This window comes from Emydura macquarii, unplaced genomic scaffold, assembly GCF_026122565.2.
Source record: "Emydura macquarii macquarii isolate MOO-44397 ecotype Brisbane River unplaced genomic scaffold, CSIRO-AGI_Emac_v2 contig_1644, whole genome shotgun sequence".
NCBI lineage: Eukaryota > Metazoa > Chordata > Testudines > Chelidae > Emydura > Emydura macquarii.
In genome coordinates, this window is record NW_027131781.1 from 17,525,854 (window position 1) to 17,543,800 (window position 17,947).

The 17,947-nt window shown below is 43.2% G+C and overlaps 1 protein-coding gene across 2 annotated transcripts in view; it reads right to left on the reverse strand.

Annotated features, from left to right (window-relative positions):
- Positions 1 to 17,947, reverse strand: part of TRPM7 (transient receptor potential cation channel subfamily M member 7) — a 109,075-nt gene that overhangs the window by 16,066 nt on the left and 75,062 nt on the right. For both annotated transcript variants that reach the window (XM_067555764.1, XM_067555763.1), the window contains 6 exons: positions 10,334 to 10,508; positions 9,606 to 9,732; positions 5,687 to 5,871; positions 4,132 to 4,264; positions 2,907 to 3,625; positions 48 to 124 (listed from right to left, as the gene is read on the reverse strand). In XM_067555764.1, the coding sequence (XP_067411865.1) occupies positions 48 to 124; positions 2,907 to 3,625; positions 4,132 to 4,264; positions 5,687 to 5,871; positions 9,606 to 9,732; positions 10,334 to 10,508 (1,416 nt within the window). The remainder of the gene's footprint in view (positions 1 to 47; positions 125 to 2,906; positions 3,626 to 4,131; positions 4,265 to 5,686; positions 5,872 to 9,605; positions 9,733 to 10,333; positions 10,509 to 17,947) is intronic.

The window sequence follows — 17,947 nt, forward strand, 5'->3', positions numbered from 1 at the left end:
CCATTACACTATTAATTGCAATTTGAAAGTAAAGATTTCAGTCTCACCTCAATATTAGCATTTTTTTCTTTAATTTTATTCACCGAGTCCTTAAACTGTTGTAACTCCATGCTGTCTGTGTGACCTTTGACACAGTAAATTGAAAAATATAAAGTATTCAGTATTAAAGATAACACTGAAAAAAAATTGGAACATGTCAGATATTGTGTTAAGTTATTATGATAGGGACAAAATATTAGAACTGTCAGTGTTTTCATTGAGAAAGACTTATAATGCAGAACTTTAAAGTAAATGGATATAAGTGACAGGTTAGCAGAGATAAGGATCTGTAGCCTTTCCTACATTAAAAATGTGTAGAACACCACCACTATAATATTAATTCAATTTTAAAATGTTACTCTTTCAAGAAAATAAATTCCTCACATTGGTAGATTATTTTCAGAGGTAACTTCCATGTACATTTTATTTGATATTCGGAGTCTGACTATTTTTACATGAATATGAAAAGTATAGAAAAAGCAAAATTTCCTGTAGCAGGTTTTTAAAATATACACTTCATCCCAATAGTTACAGGAAATATTCTCTGAATTCTGCCATGTGCATGGTTTTATAATGAAAACAAACATACATGACTGACAATATATAGCTGCACTGCATCTGAATTTCTATAACACATATATATAATGGATGAAGAGTATATTCTAAATGCTAGAAGGCAGAGGACCATATAAATGAAGGCATGGCTCCAGTAAAATAAGTATAGTTAATAGTCAATTTTATTAGTACTGTGGTACGTTTAATTAAAGACCTGACTGAGCTCAGCTATAGTCAGATTTCAACTCCTTTGTGTCTTTTGCTTTAAAAAAACCAAACTAATAAAGCATAAAGGTTTTTCTGTATTATAAATGAGCCCTGTAAGTGGTTAAATATGTAAATGCCTCCCCACTCCTCAGCAAGTCTAAAAAAAATATTCTTTTTTGAGCACCGTAAATATCATGGCTAGGGCCCTACCAAATTCATGGACGTGTAAAATGCACCACAGACCATGAAATCTGGTCTTCCCTGTGAAATTTGGCTATTGTAGGGAAGGGACAAGATGGGGGCTTCTATCGTGTGCCAAGCTCTAGCTGCTAGTCCCAGCCCAGGCTGGAGAGGGATGGGACTACTTCCCTAGCAGGGGCTGCTCCTACAGCTAGGTCAGCCCCACCTCCAGGAACGTCCCCCAGCATCAGGAAGCTCCATGGCTGCTGGCTGGGAGTCCAGCTCTGAAGACAGTCCAGAAATAAGGGTGGCTGTTAGCCCCCAACCCAGGCAAGAGGCTGCCAGGAAAACCCAGACATATGGTAACCCACCCCCCCTTATCCTGCAACCCTCACTTCTGTGCAGCTGCTGGTGGTGGTGCTGGCTTTAGAGCTTGGTGACTGGCCAGCAGCCGCTGCTCTCCTGCCAGCAGCAGCACAAAAGTAAGAGTGGCAATCCTATGACCCACTATAATAACCTGCAATCCTCCCCCCATGACCTCCTTTTCGGTCAGGACCCGCCCCCCAGTTACCAGGCTATGAAATTTCAGATATAAACATCTGAAACCGTGAAATTGACTATTTTAAAAATCCTATGAATGTAAAATTGACCAATATGGAGGGTGAATTTGGTAACCATGACAACAGAACAAAAAACTCTTACCCAAATTTAAACTTAGCTTTAAATAGTCAGTATCACTTGGAAAGTATGTTTTGGGATACCCCTAGACATTTGCTTCTGCAAGATAACACTTGCACAGGCAGCCTGACAGATTAAGACTGTGATCCTCCAGTTGTATTTGGGTCTAATTTAAAGTACTTTTCCTCTAATTTACAGTAGTTAGTAAACCAACACCTACTTTTGAAATGAATCTGCCACTGTTTTATTGATCAAAGCGGTATAAATAGTCTAACCAAAAACATGCACCTTTTTACTGTTATATAGAAGTTGAAGAAGAGGATGACATTGGATTAAAAAATGATTTTGAAAACTTTCCAAAATACTGTATACAATTACTATAGATAACAGTGGTAGATCCCAGTCATAGCAGTGTTGAGAAGTACAGCATAGTAAGAATCCCTGAGATATTTATTCATGATTCCATTAGTCAAACAAGTCTTCTGCAATTTCTCAAGAAATAGACAATATTTTTTGCATGGGCAAAAAGTAGGACCTTAAAATGAGTCCTATTAGAGTCCACCAGAATTGCTAACACTGAGCTGTAGAGCTCCTAATATTGTTAAGAAACCGCTATTCCTCAATAGCTGCTCAATGTTTGTCTGAAAAATATTGTCTATGTGACAGGATTATAAAGAAACGATCATTTTAAAGTTAAAAAACATCCATACAATTTAGAGAAAATAGAAAGGTTTAAAGCAAAAAAGCAAAGCACAATGGTAGAATAAAGTCACCTGCAGCCAGAATAAAACCCAAAATACCATACAATTCTTGATAAATCAAACCTTGTGGTTTTGATTTGGTCCACAGTTTTTGAAGCAGTCCTGTAATGATGTTAGAATTTAAATCTCCATTTGGTGGTTGTATTGTTTGAACATGCTGGCTTTTGGAAACTTCATCTTTAACATTCAATTTTTCATGTGAACCACCACTTGGATCACAGTTGACTGTAGATGCTTGTTTGCTAGATGACAGAGGTAGCTTCTTTCGGATATTGATCTCAGAGGACTGCTGATCACATTTGTCAACTATGCTGCTGCAGTTGTCATCATTAGCGTCATCTTCATCGTGAATAAAACCACAATTAACGTATCCTCCACTTTCAACACAAGGCTGGGTGAAAGCAAGGCAAGCAGAGCCAGAAGCAAGAGGATAAGAGCAGCTACTAATGACTTCAGGACTTTCACAATCTACTTTGTTATACTTACCCACAAATGCCCCAAATTCTACAATATTATCTCCTTCTGTAGCCTTAGAGAAAACTGCTGCTTCATTCTTTGCTGTAGATTCCAGCTGACTTTTGCAACTCGGCTGAGATGGGGTGCTAACAAAAAATGTAGCCGTTGGGGATGTTAGACGTGGCATGCTGTTCGATGAATTGCCTATTTTCTTATTTTTATTGATGGATTTTGAGATTTCTGCACCTTGTAATCTTTGTCGAAGTTCTGGAGGAGGAACAGCACTTGGAAATAAGGCACTGCCTGAGGAATCTGCCTCTTGAATGTTTAGTTCTTCCCCCCTGGGAACTGGTGCTAAATTCTGACCAATTGTCTTATGTTGGTTATCTCTTTCATTGTTCATAGAAATGTTACAAAGTAAAGAGTTATTACTCTCAAGGCCTCCTTGTGAAAAAGAAGAACCAAACACATTTCCGATGCTGTGTTTTTTCCACACTGAAGATCTTAGAGGGCCATCATCAATAAGGTTTTGTGCCAAATGTTTTGAAATGCTTAACTCCCGTGTAATTTCATTATGGACCTTACTGGCTTCTGAAGCCTTTTGTGCGGTTAGCGTTTTTAGAGTATCCACGGTAAGAGCAGAGAGATCCTGTAGGTGGCCAATCTGAGAATCTAACGAGTTTAATGACCGTTTGATGTAGTTGACTCGATCACCAACTTCTTTTATCTGAATGCACATTTGTTCAACCCTAAAAAAAATCAAATTAAAAAAGTAAGCATTTTGTTCTCATACTGTAAAGAAGAAACACTTTTGCTGTACTTTTTTTTGCAAGTTTGAGAAAGGAAAATATATTATCTGTAATTTTAAAGGCTTAGGATGGTTATGTTGATTTCAGTGGATTGTTGTAGAAAAGAGGATACTTAGGCATCAAGGAACAAATGCATACATCAGCAAACTGCCTACAGTATTGCTGTTTAACATCCTCGCCAATATGTTTGGAAAGACTTCTTTAAAGAGACTAAAAGTCTCAGTCTGCTATGCACTGGCAAGCAGCAGAAGCTGTTCTTGCAGCTCAGAAATATAAACAACATAAAATAATCTGTATTAACTTCCATGTAGCAAGAAAAAGGGTCATGCAAAATTGTCATGAATACTTTGTACATGCAGCTACATGAACAGTAGTTTTCCTGATAACACATTTTCATAAGTCAAAGTTTTTATTTAAATTTTTAAGCTTCTATATAAATGTTCTACCGTTCAAATGTGACTCGAATTCTCTCTTCGCTTCCAGAGTGGAATTTATCATCTTTTTCATTGAAATACATCTCAACACACAACTCTTCAAAGTCATGAAGTTTCTTTTGATCTTCTTCTGTTAGGAAGAGCTCTAAAGAAAGAGAAAGCAACAATTCAGGGGATTAGTAGGCTACACTATATAAGTGCTTGAAATTACTGGCCACACTGACCAATGAGATAGGATAAAAAAGATGATTCTACCTATCTCTCTAGGGCTGATTGGAAAATGGGTTTTTCCCCAGTGGAAAATTTTTAGTTTTCAACAGGGACAAAAAAAAATTGAAAACTGAAAATTTTCAGCAAAAACCAAACATTTTTTGGCTGGAAACCAAAAGTTTCAATTATGAAATCCCACTGAGGCTCCTCATGGGAGTTGTAGTTTGGGTGCCTCGTGTCTCCATTCTCTTCTTTTGGTTGGGCTCCCTGGCTAGACTATATCTCCCACAACGCACCAGGGTCTCTGCTCTGATTGAGCGCCTGGCCACAGTGCATTGTAGTAAGTTCACTTTTTGGATGTTTCTGTTTAAAAAAAACAAAAAAGTTGAAGTTTTCCAGAGAAAGCAGATATTTTTCATGAAAGAAATATGTGTTTAACTGAAAACCCAATTTTCTGTCAGAACACAGTTTTTAGGTGAAAATAATTCAACCAACCTTATAAGACACCATAAAAGTAAGAGATCTTTGCAAGACTTATTTAAATCTAAATGGAATTAAATTAGAGCGTAGAAATATAGCATTGTATAGTATCAGTGTTTTTAAAACTACTTTAAAACAGGAAAACTGGACCAGTGAACATAAGGAACTACTATTAGTAAAATGAAAGAGTATGAAAAGACAGTAATTTAAAACCAAGACGGTATAAGCAACAATGAAAATAAACAATAAATAGGATAGGAAGAAAAAAGATTGAACCCAATCAGAAAATTGGACACACTGATAAATAGGGCAAGGGACTATTTTATTTTACACACACAGTGTCAAGCAAAGAGGGAGCTATTTTCTCAAAGCTGTCAAACACTATCTTTACATTCAGCTTTAAAATAATGGGACTCTGGGACTTAATTTACGAATATTAACTGCAGGTGCTATAACAGAAGGGTTATTTTAATGGATATGTGATAGAACTGAAATCTAAGGCATGGCATAGAATGTTACTGGTGACATGAGAGTAGAAATTGCCAGATAGCATAGTTGTGGTTCAGTCCCGTAAAACAAGACTTACAAACCAACTCCCACCATAAACATTAAATAAAATAAGGTGCTCTGAAGGGTTTTTTGTTTGCTTGTTTTTTAAATCAGATTGCAAGAGTGCTCAGCTACTTTAAATCTGTTAAATTTTAAGAAAACAAACGTTACCTGCTTCAATATTAATGAATTAAAGACACACATACTGCACTCTCTGTACATTATAATGAAGAGTAGTTTTACAGTTATTACCACTTTCTTGATAACTTACTTTAATCACATAAAAACAAGAAAAACTAATAATTGCTTGGATAAAATTTGTTCTTACTTGGTCCATCTGATGTCTTATCTTTCTTTCTTCTTTTACATATGCAACAAAATAAGGAAGCCATGTGACTAAGAATAATAAGAGGTGGAGGCAAAACAGGTTTTTCATGGTAGGCCATAATGAAATGATAGCGCTGATACTTCCATACAATGTTTGAAATTGCCTTTACTTGTAAATACACATTGCTGAAGGGAGAAAAAAATAGAACAATTTAATACAAAGATTTTAGAAGTTAGTAAAATTGCTTCTGATATTAACTACCTTCTGAATTTTACACATGTATAAATATAGAGGAAATGTAAAGATTGTAAATAACTGTGTATTTTCACTTTACTGCATAAGTAATTCATAAAATTTTTAAATGAGAGTTAGAAGTGCATCACGGGAAGGCTATCCCATATTAAGGCAAGAAAGAATTACAATCCTCTCACATTCAGGTTCATATGTGCGAAACAGCAGCATTAAAACTGTAGTTATTTCAGATTAAAAAGACAGGCGAATTGGCCCTGTAAGTGAGAGATTTCTTCTCTCACAGATTTCGTTTTTTAAATAAAAACTTAGTGTGTGTATTGATTTTAATACTACATCTTTGGCAGAGCAACAGGAATCTTCTCCAAAGCAGATGAACTGATAAAATCAGAGATTAGTATTTCCTGATATATTGCTAGGGATAAATGTGTCCCTTTTGTTACATTACAATTAGCTTGCAATTTTATCATTGTTTTATAAGACCTACTTTTAATCTAATATCCTACATCCTGAGAGAAAAATTGTTCTTTCAGCTTATAGAATATTATTTGGAAATGGTGCTCAGGATATTAGTAATCAAACAATTTTGCCTGTTGGTTATTTGTTTACTCTAGACTGATTAGTTGTGATGAAGTCATCATGATCTGACTTTATGGCCCTTTTATGGTTGTTTCCATCCTGTTCCTTATGGACAACTCTAACCACCGAAACTGGCAACTATGTTAGCAGTCTCATAAATGCTAAGGTGTGAAGGAGTGGAGAGAACAAGATGGGGGGACATATTTACCCTCTCATCTCTAGGATCCCATCTATCATGCACTAAGAATAAGTCTACAGTGCAAATTTAAGTGTCACAATGTAACTGGTTATCACTGGAAAAGGAATAGCTATCTAGTCATAGTTACAATAATTATTCACCAACAAGTTGCATAAGGCATTATAGGTTTCCACTAGCTATTCATTTTTCTAAAAAGAACTGCAGTAGTTTTGTAACTGCAGAGGCAAAATTGTATGTATGTTGGCATGCATATTTGCTGTGACTGTATGTGCAAACTAGAATACACACACAACCAGTTAAATGTTTAACTAGCCATTTGCACATACAATCATCCTGTCTTTATGCACATATCTCTGTATTTTTGCATAAAAGTCTGGCCCTATAAATGTAATCACAGCTTGTAATAGTTATTGTAGCAAGAACACAATCTGAGCCACATAACACATACCTGCCCTTATATTTCAGAAAATACAATCTGATTTTATTTCTTAAATTTGCAGTAATCAACTTCTTAGCAGGTGTAAAGAAAGTTCAGTTTGTATGATAAAAAACACCATCAGACCACTTTTTTTTAACCAGAGAAAATGCCAGTATTCAGTCTGTATGCTGTTGCTGAACTAATAGAACTCTTCTTAACAGGTGGCTATATAAAGATAGATGCAAAATGCCTAAAGTCAAATAAGTTTGAATTACACTCTAACTCAACTTTTTTTTTTGTAATGTTAGCAATGCAGATTCAGATGTAAAGTCAGAAATGTAAAACTTGTGGAAACTTGTTTCATGTGTAGGCATAAACGAACGACGACTTGTCATAGGAAGGGTTTCTGCAAAAGTACAGCAGGACCGTACTAATCCATACACATTAAACTTACACAAAAATGGCACTCTTTCCTCACTTTCTAGTGATACAACAACACAAAACAATGCTATTAAATCTTCGCTGAGACTTCATTATACACTAGTAAACTTAGGAAAACTAATAAAGTATAAAATTGAACTAAACTTGTCAAGTTAAATTTAACATCACAATTTACCATCTTTACTTTTTATTAATTTTGTTTGCTAATTAACAAACTGTATTAATTTGCAACAGGTTCCCCAGTCAGTGTTAAAGTAGAAAATTTAAAAGTAAATATTTAAAAGTAGAAAATTAAAAAAAAAACTTTTTACCTTTTACTTAGTATTGATCATATTTCTTAACGTACTACACAGAGCACCTGCCCCGCCACCGGGTGAAAACAAGAAACTACATTAAAACAGCAATTGGACTCTAAGGCAGTTCCATTAGTGTTTGTAGTGGGTTCTCTCTATCTGCAGATATGTCAATTCAGTGAAAGAATTATGATTTTGCTATTCAAGTTATTAGTAACATAGATTTGCTTCATGCCTCCAGATTGAGGTAGTGCAAACTATACTCCTCTGGGCTTGCAAGGACAGCTGTGCCAGCAATTTTTATCTGCTGGCAGAACAGAATGTAGTACTTCCTGGCATTGTATCAGGGAAGTGCAGTTTTTAAACTTCAGCCAGAGCTCCCTCCACAAGAGTCCTGCCAGGGGAGGACCCCAGACAGATGAACTGAATCAGCCCATCTCCCTAATATACTGGGTTCACGATCTCCGCTACCAGACTTATCTACTTTCTGAATAAATCTAGCTGGCTCCAGGCCTAACAGTGAGACAGGGATTGTGAAGATGTTGCACTGTTGTGTATTATTGTTGGGGAGACCTTCTGCCACTAAGAACTCAAAGACTGGGTTCTGCTAGCAGAACACAGGAACTAGAACAATCAATTTTATGTAAAGTAGCTTTTCAGAGTCCCTGGATAGCTCAGGAGTAACAAAGGCATTACAATCAGATGACCATCTGGAGATCTGTGTGAAATGAGTTTATGACCTCCAGTTAGGTTCTAACAGATAAAAGGCCACACCACAAAAGTCACCACGATTGCCATCTTTGTTAGCAGTTGGTGCATCTACCTGTAAGTGGGCACGCAAGGAGTAAACTAGACCTTTATTCCTAAAGATAATCCCTCTCAAACTGAAGGCACATTGGGGAAGCTACCCCTGCCATTGCCTGGTCTGTAGCTTGGGGGGGGGGGGGGGGAGGAGGTGTGTGGAAATCATTTCCCATATTTAGTCTGATCCTTTCTGTCAGAAAGAAGTTCACTTAGGTCAAATTTTATTTTTTCAAATTAAAATGAGTTGGCTGAATTTTTAAACTTTAGGGGGTTAGTATACCAGACCCACGTTAATTACTGCAAATTGGAAACAGGCCTGTCAATCATGGATTAAGCAAGTCTTCAGTTTTAATGAGCTGTGTACTATTATAGATGCCTTTTCAAATAGTTTTTAATGGATTAGAAAGAGAAACAAAATTTGATTTTAAACTTCTCTTTAGCTATAACTATCCAAACTCTCGCTCACTCTCTCTCTCTTTTTAAAAAAAAAAAGACATTTGCACATTGGAATAACATTCTGGACATGAAGTTATGCCAGTGGAGCAATAAACCCAAAAACCATTTTGTTTGTTTGTTTTGTTTTTTTTAAGAAAGGAGAGAAGAAAGGCAGGGATGCCTTCAAATTCTCCTTTACCTTCCAAATTCCCTCTGTTATATTTAGCCTCCCTGCAACTTTGTGCTGGACACAGCTCCCTTCAGAAAGCATAGCACCATGACCAGGGTGTATCACAATCTCGCCTCCCTAGAAGCTGTCCAAACTGTCCCTACAGTACTGAAGAGTAAGGAATCAAGATTAGCACCTGAACAATGCACATCCATCAAACAGCAGTGCCTTCCGCTGCCATCCGGCCACCAAACTATTTTCAGTTAGTTTATTCAAATCAGATATGCAAGTATCACCAGATTAACATTTTCTGAAAGTAACAGTATACTTACTTAAAAAATGCAATAAGGAGATTAACCATAATAATGTACTGTACAAAGAGGTAGACAGCTTGAAGAAATGGGGTCAGCCATGTTCCGGGTCCACAGCGATTGGAAACTTGTGAATCATTTGCACATACTTTGGTGAGAAAACACAGAAACCATATTTTCTTTTAAAGAGGACTTTTAATACTTATAGCAGATATAGATGCTGAAAGAATCACTCAAAGATTGTGCAATAACTATCTATATGCATCTATCCTGTAATTCATTTTTTCTTTTAAATCATACAATTAGGAACAGTTTTTAAAAAGTTACAGGAGACAGAGGCATCCTGCAGTTACTCACGGTCTTTATCAGTTAAAGTAAAAAGCTTTTTAAGCTCACAGCAACAAAATCTTGGCATGATAGTTGCATATGGGATAAATACCAGGAAAAGCGCTAGGCGTAGCCCTATGTGAAGACACTTCCCCTTTTGGTCAAAAAAAAAAAAAAAAAAGAACAAAAGTTCTTATTTTAGGTCATGTTTAAGCTTTATTCAGCAAAAGCAAGACAAAGGGTTTCCTACATTTGGGATGTCTGGGACTTAAATGGGTATACCTCAAGAAGAAAAAGTAATCCAATACAACTAAATTTATGTTTCATCATCACACCTCAGCCTACCAACATTTGGAAGAAAAAAAAAATCTCCTTAGTCCTTGAGACTTTCTATAAATTGTTCTAAAATTGCAACATCTTACCATCAATTTCATATGCATAAACTTCACCAAAAATCATCCAGTATGGATGAAACACAATATCTCTAGCAAGTGTCCAAGATGGTGCTTCATCAGGATAAAGTATTGCCTTCCTGGGAACACCAAAACTAAGCAGTACTAGTGCCATAATCACTACAATGTAGAACATGTTGGCTACCTGTTTAAAAAAAAAAAAGCTGATGTTGAGAAAAGTTCATCAAATAAAAGCTTTTATAATTATGATTTCAAAAACACATGTGTAATTACTCTATCTCCAAAATGTATCAATATTTAACTTTGTATGTTTAAAATATATTTATATATGAATAAACATTTGGGGGTGCAACTGTCAACAATTACCCTTTACTCAAAGTTTATGTTAGTAAACTGAGGATAAGGATTTATCAGCCTTACTCCTTAAACTAGAAAGAATAAAACATGCAGTTTCAGTTTTGTTGCAGTTTGAAATACTATTTTAAATTTTTTATTTTTAAAGTATTAATCAGCACTGAAGTATACCCAGCTTTCATAATTAAAACAAACTTTTATACAGTTCTAGCAGCCATTGCTAGTGCAAGCTTAAGGAATTTTGTGTGTTTTGCAATTTTAAGCAGTTTTGGGGAATTTATAATTGGGTTAGAGGATTCAGCCAGCTAAAATTCAGCATGAAATCTTCAGTTTTTCCTTCCACCAACTGTTGTATGCTCTTACAGCATGGAGCACTGATTTAGTGTATCCACATCCTTTATGAAGGTAGTTGATGGGGCTGTCCTTGCAGCCCACCAATACCAATTGTCTGGAAGGGTAACTGCTGAATGATGTGATATACTCCCCTGTACTCCTCCTCTTCCCTACACTTGCAGTTAGGCTAAGAACAGTGTAGGCACAGTTTTCCCAAGATCAGAAAATCTGACACAGAAATAGAACCCAGGGTCTCATGCAATACATTACAGAGAAACAAGCAAGTTATATTTTTGAGGGGTGGGGTGGAGGGAGATTGGGGAATCCAAAGTTTGGGAGAGCCATTTTTAAGGAAAAAAGTAGATGTTTCTAATCTCAAACTCGTGTAGTTAAACCCTGTATCAGTGCATTTGTCTCACTCCCCTGCTTCCTATTCTCTCTGTTGTTCATCAGTTCATATATTTTACAGTGAGCTGATTTTATTTCCATTATTCACTATGGCAGAGTTATTGAGATGACCCTCATAACTCCGAATACTCTGTGTAAATTCCAGCTGCTATAAACGAGGGAATGTACTGAGAAATTCAGCTTATGCTGTCTGACCAGGATGAAGAAAACCTGCTTTGAGATATGTGATTATTTGGGGAATTTGTCTATGCACAGTTGATGAATAATGTTTGAAATTATGAACTCTTTGTATATTTATCTTTATCAAACTGCAAACTCCCTTTTCAATGTAAGGCTGTGTCTTTGCCTTCCTGCTGCCTTTTTACCCCCATCTTGGCTAAAATCTCCAAAACCAGGCAATTAGAGCCCAGCTGCCTAGCTCTCCCTTGGAAAGCTGGGCAGCTGGACTCTGCTCCAGGACTCCTTAGAGGACTTTGACCTTAGCCCAAAGAACATTCAAGAATAGGGAGGAAAATGTTTTGTCTAGATTTGTATATTTCATCTGATAGATAAAATAAATAGTTATTGTTTTTTGGGAAACCTTATGAAGTCTGTGTGTCTATTGGCTTCCACTATCACATGTCCCTGAAGAGATTAAATGGAAACCAGAGTGCCCAATAGGAGGGGATTCTAGGAAAAGGTGTACTTAAGGTATTCAAGAGTCTAAGGGATCAGAACTGGTCTTGGGAGCCTAGAGCAGCTGGGCTGCAGGGTCCCATTTCCGTGAAGGTGTAACAGAGAGAGTCTGTGCCTAGGAAGTGTGCCAGAGAAGTCAAAGAAAAAAACTGTACTGAAACCTACAGAGACCAACGGCAGCTTATTAGCATAGAAGTCCAGTATGATGGGCCCCAAAATACAGCACGCTTGTGAGTATCCAACACAGGGGTTTTTAATCAGGGCTGTTTGTGACAAGACACCTAATACTATCTCAAGTAGTATAATTTCATTCCTACCACCATTTGTCCTTTCCAATTGTTTGCTGGATAATATCCCTCCATGTTACAAAAATGTAGCCCGGGACACAATCAGGTTAAAACTGTTGCACTAGCTAAAAAGGCTCAACCTTCAACAGTGTTCCAAAATTCTCCACCTTCTAATATCTCACTAGAAAATTCCTACTTTAGACAAGACAGGTCTTATAGATTTTTTTTTTTTTTTTTTTTTTAAACACAAAAAAAACTCAAAACAGAGTATTGGTTCCTAAAACAGGAAACTGAAAATATGAAAACATGTTGAACATAAATGTTAAAAGACACTGCCCATCAATAGTAAGTGAATATAATTTAAATCCTTTTGATTCCATAAATAAATTGAATGTCTCTTTCCTTAAAGGAATAAGATCAGTAAGGCAGTTAGCAATAAAGAAGAGGTTCTCTCTTCGAGAGTTGCTCATATGCATTCCATGTAGGTGAGTGCGCGCCCCGTGCACGAGCCTGCGGAAAACTTTTCTGCCCTAGCAACCCAGCGGTCGGTCTCGGCGCCCCCTGGAGTGGCGCGCGTATAGCGCGGTATATAGGGCGCCACCGACCACGCGGGTCCCCAGTTCCTTCTTTCCGCCCGTGACGGTCAGTGGAACGTCTGCCCCTTGCCTTTATCAGCAAGTAGCAACCTGCTTAGTATTGTATATAAGTTCTTTATTGTTTTTATAGTATATAGTTAGTGTAGTAAATAAGATAGTGTATATAGTTAGCCCCTAAGGGGCTCCCTTAGGAGCCATGCCTGGCTCCACCGGGTTTAAACCTTGTGCGGCTTGCGGTAAGCTGTTCTCCGTCAGCGACCCCCATGACCGCTGCCTTCGGTGCCTTGGAGAACAACACCGCAAGGACAAGTGCCGCATATGTAAGGCTTTCAAGCCGCGGACTCAAAAGGACAGAGACGCTCGCCTCCGGGCGATCTTGATGGAGACGGCACTTCGTCCTGACTCCGAGCCGTCCAGATCACCCACGGCACCGAGCGTCTCGTCGTTCCGGAGCGCACCACCGGTACCGACACAAACACCATCGGTACCGTCTAAACTGGTACCGAAGAAAAAGAAACGGCCAGCGGCCGCACCTATGGACTCCTCCCTGCGACCGGTACAGCAGGGAGTGATACAGGAGATGCCCCAGCCACGTGCCGTTGAGTCTGTCCCGGCACCGGCATCTCCTCGTAGAGAGCCTCCCCCGACCCCGAGGGGTGGGGGAGCGCCTCTACAAGGGCCGTCGACGCCGGAGGCGTTCACAGCGGCACGAGCCCTCATGGCCCTGCCCACGCCTCCATCCCCCCCTCGGCCGAGGGCATCGGGGATAGCGTCTCGGGGTAAGCCCGTGCTGGGCTACTCCGGTGGGAGGTCGAGACGGGACTCGGTGTCTCCCCCCAGACGGTCGGGGAGAGGGAGAGCAACCTCCTCCCCCCAGCTCCGACCGCGAGTCGTTGAGCCCTCCCAAAGAACGGCACCATAGCTGTTCGGGAAGTTCCCGGGAAAGCTCCGTAACCGAGGTGGGACCTTCGGAGCCCCGGCGCCGCTCAACAAGGTGGGATAAGTCCCGGACGTCGGAGACACGGCACCGCTCCTGTTCGTCTTCGGGCTCTCGGCACCGCTCTTCACCAGCCCCGGTGCCGAGACGTGCGGCTGAGCGTTCCCGGTTATCGGAACGCAGTCCGGTGCGGATCCCGGCGCCCCGGCACCGGTCTCGATCCCCGGCATTACATCTAGAGGGGCAGCGGGGCACACCACGCCGGGCTCGCTCGCCCACCCGCACTCCAAGCCCATCCCGCCATTCCTCACACGACGCCCCAGCTTCAAGGGCACCGAGGACTCAAGAACGGTACCGGCGCTCTGCTAGCCCGGTACATTCGAAGGCGTCAGGGCAGGCATCTCGCCCCTACCACACCTCCCGATCCCCGGTACCGACCGATACCATACGGTACCGGACCAGATCGAGGTCGCCAGCTCCCTCCCCGGCGCGGCGTGCGGCACCGAGACAAGAAGCGGAGCATCAGAGGCACTCTGGGGGCTCGGTACCGCAGGGGAGCCGGTACCATCAAACCACACGGGGCCGCTCTCGTAGCCCGGCGTACAGCCATCGGCACCGGGAACGCTCTAAATCTCGTTCCCGCACCCCTAAGCGACCCTCGGTACCGGACGCCTCGGCACCGGACGCCTCTACGGTACCGCACCTTTCCACGGGGGAGCGGCGCTCAAGAAGCCCTAAGGCCCACGCCAAGCGCCGTTATAAATCGCGGAGGTACTCCTCCTCGTCCAGCTCGTCTCCTCGACGCAGCAGGCGCCACCACCGCTCTTCTAGATCCCACAGCCAAGGGCATCGCAAGAGGAGTCGCAGATCTCCCAGCCCGGCTCATCCATCTGCGCCTACGTACCCGGCACCGGGCCCGGTACCGGCGTGGGGGCAAGGCCCTTGGCAGTGGCCTTATTGGGGACCCTGGCCCCCTCAGACAATCCAAGGCACAGGGTCACTCCCCTCCTCCTCCAAACCTCAGCCACCCCCCCACCACAGGGTGGACAGCAGGAGGAGCGCCCCCAAGATGGGGATCATTCGTCGGACTACGAGTCTGATCCTCTGGAAGGGCCCTCTACGGGCCCGTTGTTACAGTCCTCCTCCTCATCCCCACCCGATACAACATCTAGGGACCAGAGGACCCCTTTGCCTGATTTTAAGGCTCATCAGGAGCTCCTTAAGCGGCTAGCGGAGAACCTTAACATAGATCTCAAGGAGCTCTCGGAGGAGGAGGACCCCATATTTGGTATGCCAGCCTCTGCGGGCCCCTCTAGGGTGGCACTCCCGGTTCATGACCAGGTACTCAAACGGGTGAAACCCATATGGGAGACCCCTGCCTCGGTAGCTCCAACTTCTAAGACCGCGGAGCGTAAATACTATGTGCCGCAGCAGGGGTTTGAGTACTTGTACAACCACCCAGCCCCCGGTACCTTAGTGGTGGACGCTGTCAATCAGAGGGAGCGTCAAGGTGCCCAGGCCAACACTCCCAAAAATAAAGACTTTAAGAAGCTAGACCTTTTTGGGAGAAAGGTATACTCCACCGCGGCCCTTCAGCTCCGCATAGCAAACCACCAAGCTCTGTTGGGGCGCTATAATTTGAATCTCTGGGCCTCACTCCAGAGATTTACGTCGGCCCTTCCTCCAGATCTAGCACAGGACTTCACCACCGTCCTCCAGGAAGGGTCAACTGTAGGGGGAGCTACTATCCAGTCGGCCAGTGACGCGACCGACGCGGCGGGTAGGGCCATGGCGTCCGGCATTGTGATGCGCCGGTCGTCCTGGCTACAATCATCTGGCCTCTCCACGGAGGCGCAACAGGCCATTCAAGATCTGCCCTTTGACGGTACAGGCCTGTTCTCCGCCAAGACAGATGATAAGCTGCACGCCCTAAAGGATTCTCGCGCCACTCTGCGATCCTTGGGGCTTTACGTACCGCAGACTGCGAGGCGCCAGGGCAGACAGCAGCCCCAGAGACAACAACAGCAGCAGCCCGCTCCTAGGCTACCCCCCCGCCAGACCCAGCCCAGAAGAACAGGGGACCGTTTCCGGCAGAACAACCGCCGGAACCGCCCCGGGCCTGCCAAGGGCCCCCAATCCGGGCCGCGCAAGAATGGCAAGCGCCCTTTTTGATGGGACGCTCGGGAGCGGCAATTCTGCCATTCTAACGACCCCGAGGGTCGACCAGGATCTCACCCTACCCTTCAAAGACAGACTTCGCCCCTTCCTCCGAGAGTGGCGAGGCATAACCTCAGACCGCTGGGTGTTAAGCGTGGTGCGGAGGGGTTACGCCTTACAGCTCTCGGCTTTCCCACCGGACTCTCCCCCTACCCCGTCCCTCTTCAGGGACCCCTCTCACGAGCAACTCCTCCTTCAGGAGGTCCGCTCCCTGCTCCGCCTAGGGGCAGTAGAGGAAGTCCCACCTATGGAAAGGGGCAGGGGGTTTTACTCCCGATATTTCCTTATTCCCAAGGCAAAGGGAGGCCTCCGGCCCATTCTGGACCTCCGCCGCCTCAACAGGTTCATCAGGCGGCTAAAGTTCCACATGGTCTCCCTAGCCTCCATCATCCCCACATTGGATCCTGGAGATTGGTATGCCGCTCTCGACTTGAAAGACGCATATTTCCACGTGTCTATCCTCCCTGGCCACAGACGTTTCCTACGGTTCATGGTAGCTGGTGGCCACTACCAGTTCACGGCCCTCCCCTTTGGCCTCTCTTCAGCGCCCCGGGTCTTCACCAAGTGTATAGCGGTGGTGGCGGCCTACCTGAGGCGCAAAGGGGTCCAGATCTTCCCCTACTTGGACGATTGGTTACTTCGGGGAAGATCCAGACTCCATGTGGCAAACAGTTTAGCCCTAACGTGCGAGACGTGCAACAGACTGGGGCTGCTCATAAACGAGCAGAAATCCACACTGACCCCAGTCCAGCGCATAGAATTTATTGGGGCCACTCTGGACGCAGTACAGGCCAGGGCCTTCCTCCCACTACCTCGTTTCCAAGCCATGACCGCCATCATACGCGAGCTACAGACGTTCTCCACAACAACAGCCAGACGCTGCCTGCAGCTGTTGGGGCACATGGCGGCATGCACATACGTAGTCAGGCTGGCTCGCCTCAGACTCAGGCCTCTGCAGGGCTGGTTAGCATCAGTATATGCCCCAGCCAGACACTCTTTGGGCAGGGTAGTCACCGTCCCACCCCAGGTCTTAGCGTCCCTGAACTGGTGGACGGACCAGAGACAAGTAATGGAAGGAGTCCCCTTCGCAGACCTGGTTCCCTCTGTAACTCTAATCACAGATGCCTCCGATATCGGGTGGGGGGCGCACATTACACACAACCTGAGTACCCAAGGTCAGTGGTCGCTGCAAGACAGACTGCTCCATATAAACATTCGGGAACTCCGAGCAGTCCTTCTCGCTTGCAAGGTTTTTCTCCGCTTTCTCAGGGGGCGGGTGATACAAGTCCTTACGGACAACACCGCCACGATGTTTTACATCAACAGACAAGGCGGGGCGCGCTCCTCGACCCTGTGTCGCGAGGCGCTACAGTTATGGGACCTCGCGGTGAGAAACGACTTCCACTTGGTGGCATCTCACCTCCCAGGGGTGAGGAACGACGAGGCAGACCGCCTCAGCAGATCGTTCTTTCCCCGCCACGAATGGTCACTTCATGGGGAGGTTACAGCGTTTCTCTTCCGCAAGTGGGGAGTTCCCCATCTGGACCTCTTTGCCACGCTACAGAACGCGAAATGCCCACTATTCTGCTCCCTGCGCGGGCGAGAACAGAACTCCATTTCGGACGCGTTCCTGATAGACTGGTCGGGGCCACTTCTCTACGCGTTTCCACCGACCCCACTGCTCCCCAAGGTGCTCTTGAAAGTCAAGAGGGACAGAGCGAACATCATCCTGATCGCACCGGCATGGCCGAGACAGCACTGGTACAGTATGCTGCTCGACCTCTCCATTGCCACGCCAATCCCGCTCCCAAAACGA